At 38.7% G+C, this 19,935-nt stretch overlaps 1 protein-coding gene across 4 annotated transcripts in view; it reads right to left on the bottom strand.

Annotated features, from left to right (window-relative positions):
- The window catches only part of LOC149839333 (DEAD-box ATP-dependent RNA helicase 20-like), a 76,545-nt gene that overhangs the window by 6,651 nt on the left and 49,959 nt on the right, over positions 1-19,935 (bottom strand). For all 4 annotated transcript variants that reach the window (XM_090002467.1, XM_090002468.1, XM_090002469.1 and 1 more), the window contains one exon: positions 16,369-16,464. In XM_090002467.1, the coding sequence (XP_089858593.1) occupies positions 16,369-16,464 (96 nt within the window). The remainder of the gene's footprint in view (positions 1-16,368; positions 16,465-19,935) is intronic.

The following is a 19,935-nucleotide window of genomic DNA, read 5'->3' on the forward strand; positions in this document are numbered from 1 at the left end:
TTTGTATATTTTTTAAGCCATGAGATCTTTCCGAGATTTATCACCAAGCCTATAATATCGCGAGAAATAGCCTCGCCGAGATATAGCCGATATCGATATTTGTGACTATGATCCAAATAATCTCATGTGTAACTTGTGTCATTGCTCTGTATTCAACTTCAACTATAGATAAGGCAACTCTTTATTGCTTCTTACTTTTCCATGAGATTAGGAAGCTTCCAAGAAAAATACAATAAACAGTAGTGAAGAGACTATCCCTGGTAGAGCCTCCAAAATCAGCATTACAAAAGGCTCTCACATCTGGACAAGAGGATGTTGAAAAAAACATCCCATAGTACATGGTGTGCCTCACATGTCTGACAATCCAGAGTACCACAACAAGATGAACAGCCTTGGGGGAGCTCATAAACTGACTAACCATATGAACAACGTAAGTGATATATAGTCTGGATATAGTCAAATATATCAAGATCCCGACTAATTATCTATACAACATTGGATCATCTAGCTCCACCCCATCCGAAGCTCTCAACTTGACATTACCTTCCACAAGAAAATTAACCTTTTTTAATTATCCACTAATCTTGCCTTCACAACCAAATCAGTTGCATACTTATGTCGGGACAAGTAAAGTCCTCTCTTTGACTATGCAATCTCTAAGCCAAGAAAATATTTCATATTTCTCATATCCTTCATCTCAAAAAATGTTGGCTAACTTCTTCTTGGTATCATCTACCTTCTTCAAATCATGGCCTGTAATGATCATATCATCAACCTACAGGAGTAAATATGCACTTCCCTTGAGAACAAGATGCCACAAACAAGGTTGGATCATGATAACTTTGCTCAAAACCAAAAGATCCTACAACAGTACTAAATTTTTTGAACCAGGCTCGAAGAGCTTGTTTGAGCCCATACTGCAGCAGTACTACTTTGCTCAAGGAGCTCTTGGTTCCATTGTTTCACTGCAACTACTGCAAGCAAAGTTCGTATGGTAGTCCTATGGGCCATATATGCAACGGTTTCTGCAAAATCAATTCCAAACTACTGGTTATAGCCCTTTGCCACTAATATTGCCTTATATCTTTCGATTAACCCATCTGCCTTAGTATTCATCTTATAAACCCTCCCCATTCCAAAGTTCCCCTAGTGGAGGCTTTACAAGATCACATGCATGCATTCTCTCCAAAGCATTCAGTTTCTCAATCATTGCATGTTGTCACTCTTCTTTACTAGTTGCTTCTGCATAAGACTCAAGCATCAAGGTTAAGAATGCATAATATCTAGGGGAGAAAGACTCATAAGACACAAAGTGAGAGAGATGAATAGAAGCTCTAGAGCTTCGACGTACCTAAGGAAATGTTGAAAGATGGAGATGGCTCAAAGGATGACTCTAAACTTTGATGCTCAGGATCAGCTGAAGAAGGAATTGAATCAAAATTGGCCTCTATGTTCCCAACCTCCACTTGATCCAAGAAAGATATCTCAACAATATTTTATAGAATAGATTTGTCCCAACATATGGCTTCCTAAGGAAACTTGCTCCCCCTAAACCTCCATATGCCCGTCATCTCCCCCTTGCTCCCCTTGAACATCCATATGCCCATCAATTCCCTCTTTCTCCCCATGAACCTTCATATGTCCATCAATTCCATCTTTTTCAAGAAATGACACCAAGAATGATAGATCATTCTCCACTCCCACCTTATCCTGAATATGACTAAAATAAGGTGTATCTTCATGGAAGACATTTCTAGATATCCAAACTTTTATTCCAATCGGATCACAGCACTTATATCATTTTTGCTCATTCAAAAAACCCAAGAAGCATATGATACCAACCGAGGCTCCCATTGTCTATGGGGAGCAGCTAGTGCACGTCACCTTGTGTTGGGTCGTTGCAGGTTCAAAATCCAAGGGGGTCTGCCTAACCCCAGCTTTGCCTTTATAAAAAAAAGTATCTTCTATCAAATTAATACCACTACCACAACTAAACTAGAATATTTTGATGTCAAATTAGGTATTAAGGTTAAAAGAGAGTGTTATAGAAATCTAAGTAAGAGTCGTGATAATGAGAATTTGGAGAAGTATATGATAGCAAAGAAGAAAGCTAAAAAAGTAGTTCGAAACGCGAGGGATAAGGTATATAAGGAGGTTTATGACAAGTTGGATACCAAAGAGGGCGAGAAGGATATTTATAGGCTTTCAAAGATGAGAGATAGGAAATCGAGGGATCTGGGTATGGTTAGATGTATCAAAGATGAAACGCAAAGGGTTTTAGTCAAAGATGAGGAGATTAAGGAGAGATGGAAAGATTATTTTGATAAGCTATTTAATGAAAGTCATGCTCAGGATCTTGGAGACTTCTCCATTCCTTTTCATGAGATGAATCGTGACTTCATGCGCAATATTCAAAAGAAAGAAATTGCAGAGGCTTTGAAGAAAATGAAATCAAGAAGGGCAGTTGGCCCAAATGGTATACCTATCGAGGCTTGGAAATGCTTGGGAGAGAAAGATTTAGAATGGTTGACAAATCCTTTTAACAAGATTTGGCGGACAAATAAGATGCCTAATGAGTGGAGGAAGAGTACTTTGGTGTCTCTATATAAGAATAAGGGTGATATACAAGATTGCACAAACTATCGTGGTATAAAACTCATGAGTCATACTATGAAACTTTGGGAGAGGGTGATTGAGTCTAGGTTGAGGAAGGTTGTCATGATATCGGAGAATCAATTTGGTTTTATGCCTAAAAGATCAACTATGGAAGCTATACAACTTCTTAGACAACTTATTGAGAGAAATAGAGAGATGAACAAAGATTTGCATATGGTTTTTATTGATTTGGAGAAGGCATACAATAGAGTACCTAGAGACGTTCTCTGGTGGACAATGATGAAGAAAAGTGTTTCTCTCAAGTACATTAGTATAATTAAAGATATGTATAAAGGAGTAGTAACCAATGTCCGCACTTGTGGAGGGGTGACAACCAATTTTCCTATAACGGTTGGGTTACATCAAGGATCTGCTTTAAGCCCTTTCCTATTTGCTATAGTGATGGATGAGCTTACGAGATCAATTCAAGAAAATGTGACGTGGTGTATGTTGTTTGCTGATGATATTGTTTTGATTGATGAGTCTAGAGTTGGGGTTAATGCTAAGTTAGAATTATGGAGACAGACATTGGAAGCAAGAGGTTTTAAGTTGAGTAAGAGTAAGACAGAATACATGGAATGTCGATTTAGTAAGCAACGAAATAGAGATGGGAGTGTAGTGAAGCTTGGTGAGAAAGAAATACCGGTGGATGATTGTTTCAAATATTTGGGATCTATCATTCAAAAGTATGGAGAAATTGATGGAGATATAAATCATAGGATAAAGGTTGGGTGGATGAAATAGAAAAGTGCAACTGGAGTGTTGTGCGATCGTATAATGCCATTGCAGTTGAAGGAAAAGTTTTATAGGACGACTATTAGGCCCGCTTTACTATATGGTACGGAATCTTGGGCTGCCAAGAGACATCATATTCAAAAAATGAGTGTAGTTGAGATGCGTATGTTGAGATGGATGTGTAGAAATACAATAAAAGATAAGATTCAGAACGAGGAGATACGTAAGAAGGTAGGCGTTGCACCCATTGAAAATAAGATGAGAGAGAATCGTTTACGGTGGTTTGGACATATTCGGCGAAGGCCTAATGATGCTCCAGTTAGAAGAATGGAGAAATGGAAAAATATATTAGTTAAAAGAGGTCGGGGTAGGCCTAGGAAGACATGGATGGAGATGATAGAAAAGGATATGAATGCTTTGAACCTCGCCGAGGACATGGCATTGGATAGAAATGATTGGAGGAGAAAGATTCATGTGGAAGACCCAGAATGATTTTCTTTTTTGGTTCATATCGCCGACCCCAATTGTTTTGGGATGAAGGCGTAGTTGTTGTTGTTGTTGTTGTTGTTGTTGTAAAAAATCCAAGAAGCAACACTTAATAGTTTAGGGAGACAGTTTATCTCTATATCTATCAGGTAAAAGCACAAAACAGGTACATCCAAACACTTTTATCATTTTATAGTTCGGAACAATTTCATACAATTTCTGAAAAGGAGATATACCTTTGAGAACACCCGAAAGCATACGATTTATCTTATAGATAGTCATATACACAACATCAACCCAATATATTTTTGTCATACATCCAACAAAGAGGAGCTCTAGTTATCTCCAAAATATGTCTATTATTCCTTTCAACGACTCCATTTTGTTCAGGAGTATGAGGACAAGATTTTTTATGATTTATACATCTTTCTTGCAAGAACCTTTCTCAAACATATAGCGAACATATTCACCACCAAAATCAGTTCTAAGACTCTTAATCAGAGTTACCAGTCGAGGAAGCGGGAAGCGAGGCACTTTCAAAAATTTAGGAAGCGGGGAAGTGTGGGACCACTTAGAAGAAAATTCTCAACCATCTCGGAAGCGACCTAGGAAGCGAACCGGAAGCGAGGGAGAAGCGAAAAAAATGAAAAAAATAGGGAAGCGAGGGGGAACCGTGCCTCCCATAAATGGGAAGCGTGTTTCCCATAAAATGGAAACGCGCTTCCCATAAAAGGGAAGCGCGTTTTCCCTTTTACTTAGGCGCTTCCGGTAACTCTGCTCTTAATCTTAGTAAAAAATTGAGTTTCAATCATAGCACAAAATTCTTAAAGATCTCAAAATGTTCACTCTTACTTTTCATGAAATATACCCAAGTATATCTTGTTTAATCATTAATAAATATAATAAAATATGATGAACCTCCCTTGGACAAAACTGGTGAGGGACCCCACACAACTGAATGAACAAAATCAAATGAATACTCAGCTTCCGTGTCTCTTATCCCAAATGACAAAGCATGACCATTCGCTAGCCTACAACTTTCATGATTCTGAACATGCCTTGGACACAAATAACTTTGGCTCACCCAAACTCCCAACATATACCAAACATTGCAATATCAAATTAGAAATATGACTTAGTCCTTGGTGCCACAAAACTGACTCGGCCATAACTGCAGCTTTTAGACTAACTCCAGACTTCTTATGTGAGCTCATATCCAGCCAATCCAAATAATATAAATGTCTCCTCCTATGGCCAATTTCAATCCTTCTTCTTGACGGTTGATCTTACACAAGACAATCAACAGAAGAGAAGATAACATTACAGTTAAGCTTGGTAATTTGGTTAACAAAAATAAGATTCATTGCAAGAGAAAGAACATGATAAATTTGTGAAATATCCAATTTACTCCCAGGACAAGAAATGAGAGTAGTGAACCCAACTTTGGATACAGTTATAGAGGAACTATCTGTAATGCGGAAAATACCATTGCAAGGCTAACAAACAACAACAACTACTACGCCTTCATCCCAAAACAATTGGGGTCAGCGATATGAACCAAAAAGAAATTCATTTTGGGTCTTCCACATGAATCCTTTTCCTCCAATCATTTTTATCCAATGCCATGTCCTCGGTGAGGTTCAAAGCATTCATATCCTTTCCTATCATCTCCATCCAAGTCTTCCTAGGCCTACCCCGACCTCTTTTAACTAATATATTTTCCCATTTCTCCAACCTTCTAACTGGAGCATCATTAGGCCTTCGCCAAATATGTCCAAACCACCGTAAACGATTCTCTCGCATCTTATGGCTAACAATTGGCTAAAATGGATTCATGAGAAGTCATGTAGTAATATGATGCTCCTGAATCCATCAGCCATCCAAGAGGACTACCAGAAATACATGCACAAGCAACATCAGAAGAAGTGGGAACGGAAGAGAGGTTAGAAAAAAGAGCATCAATGAATGACTGAGTTAAGAGCTGCAATTGGAGAATTTGTTGTTGCATCTGTTGCATCAACTCCAAAATTCGTAGTTGACTCCCACCAAGATGCTTAAAAGAACCTCTCACAAGCAAGTCAACGGACTGAGTTCTTTCATTATCATTCATTTTCCCATTCTTTTCCTTAGGACTCTCTCTAATGGATTGAGTTGCAGAACCACCACTCTTCTTTTTTTAATGCAAGGCATAATCGCTTCATATGCCCTATTTCTTTGCAATAATGGCATCTCATACCATCCATGTCACATCTAGATGCTCTTGACACAGCAATCATCCCATCACTGAATCTACCATTCTGACAAACAGATGCACAAGAGCTGACTTAATTCTACCTTCTCCATCACAGCCACAACCCCCAACTGCAAATCAAAGAAACATGCATGCAATAGAAAACACAGCACAACTGGACCAAATACACAGTATACAGTCCCAAAACAAGCAAGATATCACCAACTTCAAGATGCTCTCTGGAATGAAACCAAAAGATAGCACACACACACTATGTTGCCAATACTACCAACTCACACCAGCACACATGTGCTCAACCGATATGAAGACCATCAACAAAATATGCATCAAACAAGATGCACACATGGCCAATCAAAGAACAAAGATGTTGATACTACCAACTCACACACATCAACAAAAACACCTCAAATGCTTCACCCAAAAACAGTGAAATCTAATGTTGATACAAAGGTTACAGTAGTTCTACTACTCATCAATAAGCAAAAACTCAACTACCGCCCCAAATAGACCACTAAAATCACTTTAAATTTTCACCAAAACACTAAATCTAAGTAACATAGACACGCCGAAAAGGGTGTCATACCTGTGTCGACACGGGTACTGCCATCGGGCACAATGCGAGTACGCCGTGGATCGGGTCCCGCACTGCGCCAGGATGGATCCAATGAAGACCCAACTCATTCCAATCTTTTTTAACCAGGCCTGATGAAAACCCTCTCTCTCTCTCGGCTCTCTCCCCATGCCCTACCCCCCTCGCTGTCTCTGCTCAGCTCAGGTACCTCTCTCCCTCTACTCTCGACTCGCCTCTCCCATCTTTGTCTCCCTCTCGACTCGCATCTCTCTCCCTCTCCTAGGGTTTCCCATCTTTGTCTCCCTTTCGATTTCCCTCTTTCTCTCTCGTCTTCCCCATCTCGTTTCCCCCTCTCTCTCTCTATCTCATCAAGAGAGAAGAAGAAGAGAAGGAAAGAGAAAGAAAGAAGGTGTGAGAGAGAGAAGAAGAAGAGGAAAAAGAAAGAAAGGAGGTGTGAGAGAGAAGAGAAGAAGAAGAGGAGGAGGAAACAGGAAGAAAGAAGAAGGTGAGAGAGAGATGTGTTTACCTCATTCGCCATTTTCTTCCTCTCCTCTGGACTGCTCTCTTCCTTCTGAAAAGATGTCATTCATGACTGGGTTTGGATCTCAGGATCCAGACCCAACTCGGTTTTATTTTAACACATGTTCATTAATGGTATAATGTAATTTTATGTTGTTATGTAATGGGTATTTTCGTACCCTAATAGTTGTATCAACATATATATAATGGGAAGCCAATACCGCAGACCCTAATTGGGTTTTATGCAGCCATTGATGCCTCTCCCCCTCTTTACTCCTCTTCCTCTTGTGATTGACGGTGGAATACCAATTTCTAACATGGTACCAGAGCAAGAGATCCTTCCTTGATGATCGTGTTCTCCTATGAGCATTCAGTCCAGCCTCTTTGTCCTCTTCTAAGGTATTTCTCTCTTTGTTCATATCGTTTCTTCTTTTCCTACACAATCCAAAATATCTGATTTGCTCATTAACCTTGCATTATCTTCTTCTCCTATTTGTTTCTTCTCTCATTGTTCTTTCTTTCATAATGTTGCATCTGATTTCACCCATACAATAATCTTACCTAACCACGCAATAGCAGAATTCATGTTTGTGTGATTTCAAAGATTGAAATCACGTCAAACTCGTTCTTTCCTTTTTCCCATATTGATGTCAGAACACACAATCTTTGTTCTGTCTTGATTGATTAATATCACTCTGAATCTATCTTTCTCTCTACTTTGGAATTTTCCCTTTTAGAAAGAAAACACGTTATTTTCATATTAATGTGTTTTCTTACTGATTGAATACTTATTTTTCTTCAGAACAGTTTTTCTTTACTGCATATTCTATTTTTTCTGCTTCGGGTCTGCAGGTTATTATTATTAATAAAAAAAAAGGCAACCGAGTTCTCTGAAATTCAATTACTTGTTCTAAATTTTTATTTGTTTGCTCTAAAGTGACTTTTCTTTTCGGTTTCTTAATCTTCCTCGTTTTTTGCTTCCCATCGACTATGGATTCATTTTTTTCTTCTCAATCTGGCCTTTCTTCCAACTTTCTCAATCAACCTGTGTCTGAGAAACTGAATAATTCCAATTTTCTAACATGGAAGAGACAAATCATCTCATTCATAAGGAGTCAGGATCTTTCTGAATATTTGAATGGTTTTGTTCATGTTCCTCCAGAGTTCATATCACAAGAAAGAAAGAATGGGGAGGGTGACGCTTTAATTACTTTTGTTAGAAATCCAGAGTATATATCCTAGATGAAGCAAGATCAGGCCTTGGTTGCCTACATCACTTCCACTCTGTCACAAGAGGTGCTTGTGGCAATCCCAGATGACTGCTCAGCTATGCAGTTATAGCATCGTCTTGTTCAAACATATCCTTAAGTTTTTCAAGCTAGAATTTTATTTTTAAAGAAAGAGTTTCAAATGTTGAGGAAGGACTCCATGACAGTCATGGAGTACTTAAACAAAATGAAGACTATCACGGATCAGTTGGCCATCGTGGGTTGCGCAGTCAATGACAAAGATATGGTGTAACGGACTTTATGCGGGCTGGGACCCGATTATCACATGATAGTTACTTCTTTGTTGTCTTTGCCAGACTTACCTACATTTGAAGACCTTCATGCTAAGCTCTTACAGTATGAGATGACCTTTAAGGGATTCTCTGAAGGTATTCACAACCCCATTGGAGCACACGATGTTCTTGCCACAGGAGTTACCTATGGTAGAAGACGTGGCAGGTATGAATCTCGGGAAATGAGAGGTCAAGAGAAGAATGGACAAGGAGCCCGTGGAATATTACCTACTCCCAGTATGCCTCCTAATCTGCAAAGGTAAAAGATAATACTTACTTGCTTTCTCTGCAACAAAAGGGGACACATCAAAGCAAATTGCTGGTTTAACCCGCAAAATAGAGGAAAACAATTGGAAACAAGAAAGGGAACAGATACATTGAAGAATACTGGAGAAGTCAAAGAGTTGTTATTATTTGCCTTGGCTGAATTGAACATCAAACAAAATGATCAAAATACTTGGTATGTTGATTCAGGTACAGCCACTCATGTCACTGGTGATACTGGTAAGCTCCTAAATCTTGTTCCTTATGTTGGTAGAAATAGTATTGTCACTGGAGATGGGTCTCATCACCATATTTCGCACATTGAAAATTCTGTAATTCCTATGTCCAACTCTTCCCTTGCTCTTTCAAATGTCATTCATGCTCCTAATATCAAGAAAAATATTGTTTTGTCTCTAAGTTTGTCGATGACATTAATGCTTTAATTGAGTTTACTCATTTTTCTATTCATGTTAAGGACCTTCACACGAGAGAAATGTTTGTTGAAGGAAAACGACAAGAGAATATGTATGTGTTTCAAGAGAATCCTTCCTCTCGTGTTCAACCTGTTGATTCCATCTTGAAGCTCACATCATCATCTTCAGTTCCTCCTGAGAGTGTTCTTAATGTTTATGAATATATTGAGCTGAATCTTTGGCATGGTCGTCTGGGTCATTGTAGTAGTCGCTTTATTGATAAGCTTGTTTCAAACAGTCTTATTCCCAAGTCAAGTCTGAATTTAAGTATCGATAATAAAAAAAATTCTAGTTGTCTTCAGTGTAAGAGTTATGTTCTTCCATTTCATTCCATTAATAAAAGAGCTGCAAGACCATTTGAAATTATATGTTCTGATGTTTGGGGTATGGTTCTAGTTCCTTCCATGTCTGGCACTAGATATTATCTCATTTTTGTTTATAGCTATTCTCGATATACATGGATCTTCTTCATGAAAAGTAAATCTGAAACCTTTAAGTTGTTTCAGAATTTTCATTCCTTTGTTCAAAATAAATTCTCTGAGAATATTACTTGTTTCCAATGTGATGGAGGGAGGGAGTTCTCTTCAAATGACTTCATTAATTTCCTCCAAACAAATGGAATAAGTAGGCAGGTGCCTTGCCCTCATACACCTCAACAGAATGGGATTGTTGAACGGAAGCATCGCCATATTGTCGAGAGTGCAACGAGCATGATAGCAATCTTTCAGTTACCTTCTGGGCAGAGGCTTTTCATACAGCAGTCAATGTCATAAATTGATTGCCCATGAATATCTTGGAAAACAAATCACCCCATTTCTCTTTGCATGGTGTGCATCCAAATTATCATGATTTGCGTGTATTCGGGTGTGTATGTTATGTTCATGTTGACAGTTCAATGCAACACAAGTTTCAAGATAAGGCCTTATAGTGCAGATTTGTGGGGTACGCTGATGATTATAAAGGATACAGATGCTATGATCCCGTGAGCAAGCGCATCAAGATATCCAGAAATGTGTTTGATGAATCAAATTTTGGTCATAATGTTGACACTCCTGAAATTGAAATTTATCACCCTCGGTTGAATTCAGATCTCGTTTCTATTATTAACGGTGTTTGTTTTTCAGACGGTAATCAAAGAGATGAGGGAAACGTGTCTACTGCTGCGCAAAGAACTCAGGAAAGTGTGATCTTTGAACCATCATTGGCCCCTGAAAGGTATAAAGGCATTGTTTACTCTCGACGTGAGAAGGAGATATTTCCCAGCTCTAATCAGGAGTTGAATTCCCCTTCTGTTTCCATTCAATCACATGTTCACAGAAGGTCTACCCGGCCTCGACATCCTATTGATAGGTGGATTAGTTATGAGAACTTCACGATGGATTTTCAACTTTTCATAACCTCTTTGGGCAAAGAAGATCAACCCACCACATTTTATCAAGCAATAAATTCTAAAAGATGGATTGAAGCTATGAACGAAGAAATGGAAGCTCTTCATAAATGTGGCACTTGGGATACTATTCTCAGACCACACAACCGAAATGTGGTTGGGTCAAAGTGGGTGTATAAGATAAAGTATAAGCCGGATGGTACTATCGAGCCATACAAGGCTAGACTGGTTGCCAAAGGCTTCACACAGGAGCAAGGACAAGACTATGACGAGACCTTCAGTCCGGTGGTGAAAATGGGCACTATCAAAGTCATACTAGCATTGGTTGTTGAGTACCAGTGAACTCTCAGTCAACTGGATGTGAAAAATGCATTTCTACATGAAACTCTGAAGGAGGAAGTATACATGGAGCAGCCCACTGGATATGCAGATGGGAACTCCAACGAATACGTGTGCAGGTTAAAGAGAGCTATATATGGTCTGAAGCAGGCTTCTCGATCTTGGTTTGACAGTTTCTCTCTTGAAGTGAAAAAATATAGTTTTAGTCGGTCTCTTCTTGATCATTCTTTTTTCATATTCAAATGTAAAGATATAGTTACCCTGTTATTAATATATGTTGATGGCATTATCATTACAGGTAACTCTAATGAACATGTTGAACAGGTTAAAGAACTCTTGAACCATAGACTCAAGATGATTCAAGATAAAGGATCTTGGTAAACTGCGATATTTTCTTGGAGTAAAAGTTGATAGGACTACTGAAGGCATGACACTTACGCAACATAAGTATACCATTGATGTTCTTAGCAAGGCAGGTATGACAGATTGCAAGCCCCTGAGCACACCGAGTGTACTTCATCAGAAACTCAGTTCACAAGATGGAGATTTGTACGAGGACTCTACAGGATATCGCAGGATAGTAGGAATGCTTCAGTACCTTACCTTCACTCGGCCTGATATTGTCTATTCTGTCAATCACGTATCTCAGTTCATGCATGAACCGCATATTGGGCATATGAAAGTTGTTAAACGCATTCTTCGATATTTAAAGGGAAGTATTAGAAATGGTCTTGTGTACAAAAAGAGTATGCATGACCATCACATGCATGAACTTCTTACTTACACATATGCAGATTGGGCAGGAGATCCAGATGAGCGTAAGTCTGTCTCAGGATACTGTGTTTTCATTGGCCTAAATCTTGTCTCCTAGAGCAGTAGAAAACAAAAGGCCATAGTCAGATCGAGCACAGAAGTTGAATATAGGCCAATGGCAGCTGCTACAGCCGATGTAACATGGATCAGACACCTATTGACAGAAATATTTCTAAATGTATTCTATTGTGTGGCAATCAAAGTGCCATCAACATGTCATTTAATCCTATCTATCATAGTCGTGCCAAGCATATTGAAATTGATCAACATTTTGTACGACAGAAGGTTGAAGAGAAGAAAATTAAACCAGAATTCGTTCGGACTGTTGATCAAGTTGCTGACTTGTTTCCAAAGGGGCTTATCAAAGACAGATTCTGGATGTTAAAAGGCAAGTTGTTCATGGTTCAAAACCATGTACAACTTGAGGGAGGGTGAAAAGATGTCATTCACGACTGGGTTTGGATCTTAGGATCCAGACCCAACTCGTTTTATTTTAAAACATGTTCATTAATGGCATAATGTAATTTTATGTTGTTATGTAATGGGTATTTTCGTACCCTAATAGTTGTGTCAGCATATATTTAATTGGAAGCCAATACCGCAGACCCTAATTGGGTTTTTTGCGGCCATCGACGCCTCTCTCCCTCTCTACTTTTCTTCCTCTTGTGATTGACGGTGGAATTCCATTTTCTAACACCTTCTTTGGTTTCAAACCCGCAGAGAGAGAGAGAGAGACTATGGGACAAATGCCCCCTCTCCTTTTTATACCCACGTTTCTTTTTTATTTTTTTAATATTATAACTTTACCTTTCCCTTATCAAAAAATATCAGTTAACCCTTTTCCTTATCAAAAATATCAGTTTGTTCCTCACATTTATTAAAAACATCAATAAAATTATTTTTTTACTAAAAACTGTCTTATTTTTACTAAAAACTGCATTGGATCTATAAACCATTATATGGATCTTACATTAGACCCACACAATATATAATTTTATATATATGTGTGTGTGTGTGTCCATCCCCGTACCTGCATTTTTTTTAAAATGTTGTATCTACCTTCCGTACCCGTACCCATGTGACATAGCACCAAATCTTGTCAGAACACTTGTAAAAGCTTCCTCACATAAAAACGACCAGATTACATCAAACTAAGGCCACCAAAAACTACTAATCTGATAGGAAGAGCCAGAAATCCAAATCTAAAATCAATATCTACCAAAGTCCCAACTCAATCAAACCAAACTGCAACAAATGTACGGACGTCCTTCTTGGGGCATGCAAAACAAGGCACACACCCGATGTACCAAAATGGAGTTTGTTCTCCCTTTTTCCTTCCAGCTGATCACCAAATACCTCTCCTTAGGATTAGGTATAGCTTTGATACCATATTAAAGCAATAGAGTTCCAACCATGAGAGATATAGCAAAGAAGAAGGTGAGAAGAGAAACTTCATTTAGAGAGAAAAGAAAGAATACAACCATATATGGAGGGCGTCCCTCCTATCCTATGTCACATGGGTGCGGGTGCGGGTGCGGCACTTTAAAAAACCTTGGGTGCGGGGGTGCGGCAGGGCAAAAATGTAAAAAATTATATATATATATATATATATATATATATATATATATATATATATATATATATATATAATTTTGAAGTTTTAACAATTAACATTGTCATAATATCATTCATCATGCATGCAATATATCAACCTAAATAGCAATCAAATAAGTAAAGCAATTACATAAATCAACCTAAATATCAATCAAATAAGTAAAGTAGAAAAGAACTAAATTACATACCAAAATTTTGGGCTTGAGCCGAGATGAGCCCAAGCCCAGTTTGAACAAGAGTTGTTCAAACTTGGCTCTAAAACAGCTATTTTTTGAATGGCTGACACCAACTAAAAAAAGAGATTTTGAAAAAGAATCGAACGTTACCGTGAATTCAAAATGTAGCTGAAAAGTCATCATTAAAATGCCCTTAGCTACATGGCACGTGGACGACATGAAAAATAATTCAAAGATAGAAGAATATGACAAACCTGGTTTGCCAAAAACCAACATGAAAGGGCTGTTTGGGTGATCAAAAACCTGATTTTCAGAATTTTGGTCACAAACAACAAAAAAAAAGGCGTCATTTCCCGACCAGCCACTGGCAGGAAAATGGCCTGATTGGTGTTTCCCTTGTCAAACGACACCAACCAGGCCATTTCTTCGCCGGTGGCTGGCCGAAAAATAGCCGGCCATGCCGAAAAACTTAAAAAAATGAAAAACTGTCGAGCCATTTTCCGACAAGCCAACGACCGGAAATGGTTGAGCCAGTGTTGCCCATGCCAGGCGACATTGGCCCAACCATTTTCGTGTAGATGGCTGGCCAACTCGTTTAAAAAAAAAAGAAAAATATGTTTTTCGGCAAGTCACCAATCGAAAATTTGTCGGCCATTCCTTTTCTTTCAAAAAAACATAAAAAAACTAACTTTTTATGGCCATTTTAAGTCGGTCACCTTCTTCCCCATGAAACCCATCAACCCTCACATGTGTCCGGCCAAGCACTGGCCAAAAAATGGCGGGACACATGTGAGGGTGGAGGGATTCCATGGGAAAGAAGGGGGGAAGGTTGTGGGAAACAAGTCACGCCTCCCCGCCGACCCAACAAGAGAGCGAGAGGGAGCAGGGTGGGGGGCTCGGCCCCTCCCCTGCCAACCCAACAAGAGAGCGAGATGGAGCAGGGGGGGCTCCACCCCTCCCCTGTCGACCCAACAAGAGAGCGAGAGGGAGCCAGAGGGTACCTGCGACGAGGGAGAGCAGGAGGTGGCCGGCGTCGAGCTCCTCTAAGAGGCATCGGGAGGAGAGGAGGCGAGCGGAGCTGCGCAGAAGAGGAGAGGATTTTGCCCTAATCCGCTTTCGACAGCCTTATGATCGGGAATTTTTTTTTGTCTAGAAATTCGACAAAAACGACCCTGGGTGTGTTGACCGCACCCAGGGTCATGTTGGCCGCACCCGCACGCGGACCTGCATCGCGTCGCGTCGACGCGGGTGCGGCACCTGCTTTGCCAAGTCCCTATGACTTAGCTCCTATCCCAATACAGGACAAAAACAATTGACACTACACTACTAGAAGTACAAAAATACACCTGTAAAGAATGTAATGTACACATAAATACATAATTGGGGTAGCACACAAAAATGTAATACACATATTGTACAACTCAACAAGATCAAACCTCATAATGATACCATGAGGGCTTTGAGGCATCCCCAAGATATGTTTTAAGATACTGCTATACAACTACAATTTATATTTGCTCAAAGGATATAAAACACTCATGCTTTAACACCCGACCCAACAACTCTTGGTGCAACAACAGGTAAATTTATTACCTATTCTACTGGCAATGGCAGATTTTTTTTGGTACATCACACTCATGCATTTGGGATCCATGTGACTGTATTGACGCCGTTGAAAGGTGTTCTATTTGCTTGCAGTTCTCGTTTTATACCTGGTAAAGCAAGTCTTAGATTTCTTTGTCCCTTGTGATACACACAAAAGAGTTTGAACATGTCAAGTGACCACCTGGTATCTCTTAAAATATATATATATATATATATATATATATATATATATATATATATATATATATATAAATTTCTTTGTTACCTGTTGTATTAGGGGCAATTTAGTTTTTTTCTATTTATGTAAATAGACATGTCCACTAGGGACATTTTTAATCTTTTTATTTTTATTTTATTTCTTTTTCTTTTTTTCCATTTGTGAAGGGGCGGACAGGACAACTAATCTAATTAGAAGTCCTAATTAATTAAAGAAACTTAATTAGACTCTTTCTAATTGACTTGGAAAAAATCGAGAGGGAGAGAGAAGGGGATGGGGCATCCCATCCTGTTTCTCCCATTAAACCCTCCATGTGGGCCCCACCGGGTAGCTTTCATTAATTCTGACATGGACATGTATCAGACTCTCCTTTCTTCTTGTATGAACATATGTCTAAAATACAGCCTCCCAGTTGTGGGGTTGGTGTAAAATATCCTCCTCAAACCCAATGGATTTTTACCTTCCCTGAACAATGATAATAACAATATGTGAATATTTTCCAAGTTTTTGAAAGATGTAAATACAATTATAATTTTTAAATGTAAAATATATCAAAGACTTAAAAAGAAAAACACAAATTTGAGGTTCTATACTATGGAATAAGATCATGATGAAGAGAGCAGAAAAATATATGAAATAGGCCAAATAGTATTTTTCTACTCTACTACATGAAATGAACATGTTCTTGACCGACTCTCGCACCTTCCTTTCAACAAAAACAATGGTTAAAGGAAAAGCTTGGCCAGAAATTTCAGCTTGAGATGCCTCCTCCACAAGCATAGACAAAAGCCGATCAATCTGCACAACAATATTCATTTAGAACTGTGATGAGAAGTTTTCTATAAGTTGCAGCTTCAATAGCGCCATTAGAAAGATTAAGAAAATGTGAAGAACGAATTATTAATCAAATATACACAACAGAATTAATACTAGTCAAAAGCATTATATGCTAATGCCATGTAAAAAGAAAAGGTAGCACCTGCACCAAAAGTTAAGGATTCAATCTTGTGTCCAGTAAGAAAATTGGAGCCTGAATAAGAAACAGAAAAATATGGCTCAAGCATGAAAGCTGAGCAAAGTATCTTACTATATACCATGTGATGATCAGGTCCCATTGGATAAAAGCCATCATGACACCACAAGGAAATGAGCACTGCTACCTTCAGGTACCAGCAATTTTACAATATCATCAATGGTCTTTCATCCATATAGTGTTCACAAATAATGAAATTATGCAAGTCCTTTTTTATAAAAGTGCAAGTTGATGCCATGGGCAGCTTTCTACAATCAATGTCTCCCTCCATAAAACTATGTGAAAATGCCACTGAAAAGAGTATTTTGACCGTTTACCAGTTGTAGGTTTAAAATTCATATTACTAAAACACAACACAAGTGCCAGTTCATGGGAGACTATCAGAAATGTCCAGAGAGAATTTCTTTTAATTATTTTCTTGGAAACTATATCAGGAAGACTCCAAAATTTCAAAAAGAAAAAGGATAGAAATAAAAAATCCGTTTTAAGTTTACTATTATACTTTCTAGTGAATATAAAAATAGTGTTGTTAAGAAACTCAAATTCAGTGATATTTTGAGAATCACCTATTTCTTATTTAAAAAAACATGAAAAAATGGTGAAATGTTTCAATAATATCCGAGATATGTGGTGGAGGTCAAAGAAATGCAGGCACCTATCAACATAACTATGAGATATTGCACTTATGCAGTCTTGACTTCTACTTAGAATTGACAAACAACAGACTGATATGCATATTGCATATAAGGCTTGGAATGGACAGAAAATTCACAGAATTTCTAATAAAAGCCTTAGCTCTCTAAGAACCAAGAACTTTTAGAACATCACGATCTTGTTTGTTTGCACCAACTCTCATTCATACCACCAGACATGAGTACTGGAATTCTCCACTGGCCCATGCCTGGACAAATCAGAATCTTTGACTCAACTGAAAAGACCAAAAATTGATGTTTTAAAGAATTCCTGGACAAGTGTATCACAGTTTGAATCTACCACAAATCTAATGGAGTACAAAAGCCTGTGATAAAATCAACCAAACTTGATGGGCTTGGTATTAGAATGGACCACCGAATGCATGTCGTGCAGAAAGTAAGAAGACAGAATGAAGAAGAGGGCTGCGGCAGCAAAAGGGCTTCTTTTTTTCTTCAGCATCGTGCCCTATTCCATGTGTGTATTTATATACAAAGGAAACTTAAGTGAGTTGGATTGGATCAATTATGTTTTGGATCCATACCCAAACAAGTAAAAATTACATATTACATTTTACATCAGAACTAGGAAACCCGATTCATATTAGAGACCCGATAGAGTCTTAATACCCTCCCTCAAGTTGTGCATGGTCCAGTACCATGGACAACTTGCCTTTGAGATACCAAAACCGCACACTTGTAAGTCCTTTGGTAAGAAGATCAGCAACCTGATCTCCTGTTGGTACATAGGTTGGAGTAATTTCTTTGTCCTCAACTTTCTGTCGAACAAAATGTTGATCGATCTCTATATGTTTTGTTCGACCATGATGGATAGGATTGAAGGCAATTTGTATGGCACTTTGATTATCGCAAAACAGACTTGCAGTGTTCACCCTCTCTCCTATTTCGGTTAATAAATGTCTTAACCATGTAACTTCAGCAGTAGCGGATGCCATGGATCGGTACTCAGCTTCTGTACTGGAACGTGAAACAACACGTTGCTTCCGACTACTCCATGCTATTAAGTTTCCATCAACATAAACACAATACCCGGAAACTGATTTTCTATCGTCTGGATCTCCTGCCCAGTCTGCATCTGCATACACTTCAAGCTGTCTATGTTCTCCTTTTGTCTTTGATTGATGATAAACAAGTCCATCTCCAGGAGTACCCTTTAAGTACCTAAGAATTCTTTTAACAGCATTCATATGTTCTGTATATGGATCATGCATGAACTGAGAGACTTGATTCACTGCATACACAATATCCGGCCTTGTAAAAGTAAGATATTGAAGCATCCCAACTAATCGACGGTAATACTTTGGATCTTTATATACCTCCCCATCCTGAGCACTGAGTTTATGGTTTAACACGCTAGGGGTATTCAATGGCTTGCAATTCTTCATTCCTGATTTCTCCAAAAGGTCTAGTGCATACTTGTGTTGGGTCAACAAAAGACTAGTATTTTGTCGATCCACTTCAACCCCCAAGAAATATCGTAGAACACCCTGATCCTTCATTTTGAACTTCCTGCTCAATAGGGTCTTTGTGATCTCTATATGCTTACAAGAATTTCTTGTAATAATAATGTCATCTACATATATGAGGAGTAAGATGCTGACCTGATGTTCTCGAAGGATAAACAATGAATGATCAAGTTGAGATCGAATGAATCCATATCGACGTACTTCAATGGAGAAATTGTCAAACCATGAACGTGATGCTTGCTTCAGTCCATAGATGGCTCGTCGCAACCTACAAACATGTGTCTCAGGATTGTTTTCTGCGTAACCAAGAGGCTGCTCCATGTAAACTTCTTCCTTTAGATCACCATGTAAGAATGCATTTTTAACATCAAGTTGACTTAGAGGCCATCCATGCTGAACCGCTAAGGATACCACAAGTCGTATGGTTCCCATTTTTACAACTGGACTAAAAGTCTCATCATAGTCTTCTCCATATGCTTGTGTGAAGCCTTTAGCGACAAGTCTTGCCTTATATCTTTCAATGGATCCGTCAGGTTTGTACTTGATCTTATATACCCATTTAGACCCTACAACATTCTTATCCGACGGCCTAGGAACTATATCCCATGTCCTACATTCATGCAAGGCTCCCATTTCTTCATTCATAGCATTTGCCCATTTGGGTGACAAGGAGGCTTGAGAAAAATCAATGGGTTCTTCCTGTTTTTCAACCTGTGCAACATATAACTGCATTTCTGTGGAAAAGTTCTTGTAACTTACCCATCTATCAATTGGGTGTCTAATCCTTTCTGAGCGTCTGACCTCCTCAGTTGTGGGTGGCGTATCTCTTCTCCTGGCATATACTACCCCTTTAAACCTTCTGTCATCTGCAGTGGGAGACATAACAGATTCCTGAGCAGCTGTCAACATGTTCCCTGTAGATTCTGCATTGCTTTCCATGTGTTCACACTCATTTATTATTGTATGACACGGAGCAGAGTTATCCATCTCCAGCTGATCAAATAACTCATTTGCAAGCCACGGCTGATAGCTTTCTTCTTCCTTAGTGGCCTTTCCTTCT

Source organism: Nuphar pumila, chromosome 4 (genome assembly GCF_984573655.1).
Source record: "Nuphar pumila chromosome 4, dmNupPumi1.hap1.1, whole genome shotgun sequence".
Lineage (NCBI taxonomy): Eukaryota > Viridiplantae > Streptophyta > Magnoliopsida > Nymphaeales > Nymphaeaceae > Nuphar > Nuphar pumila.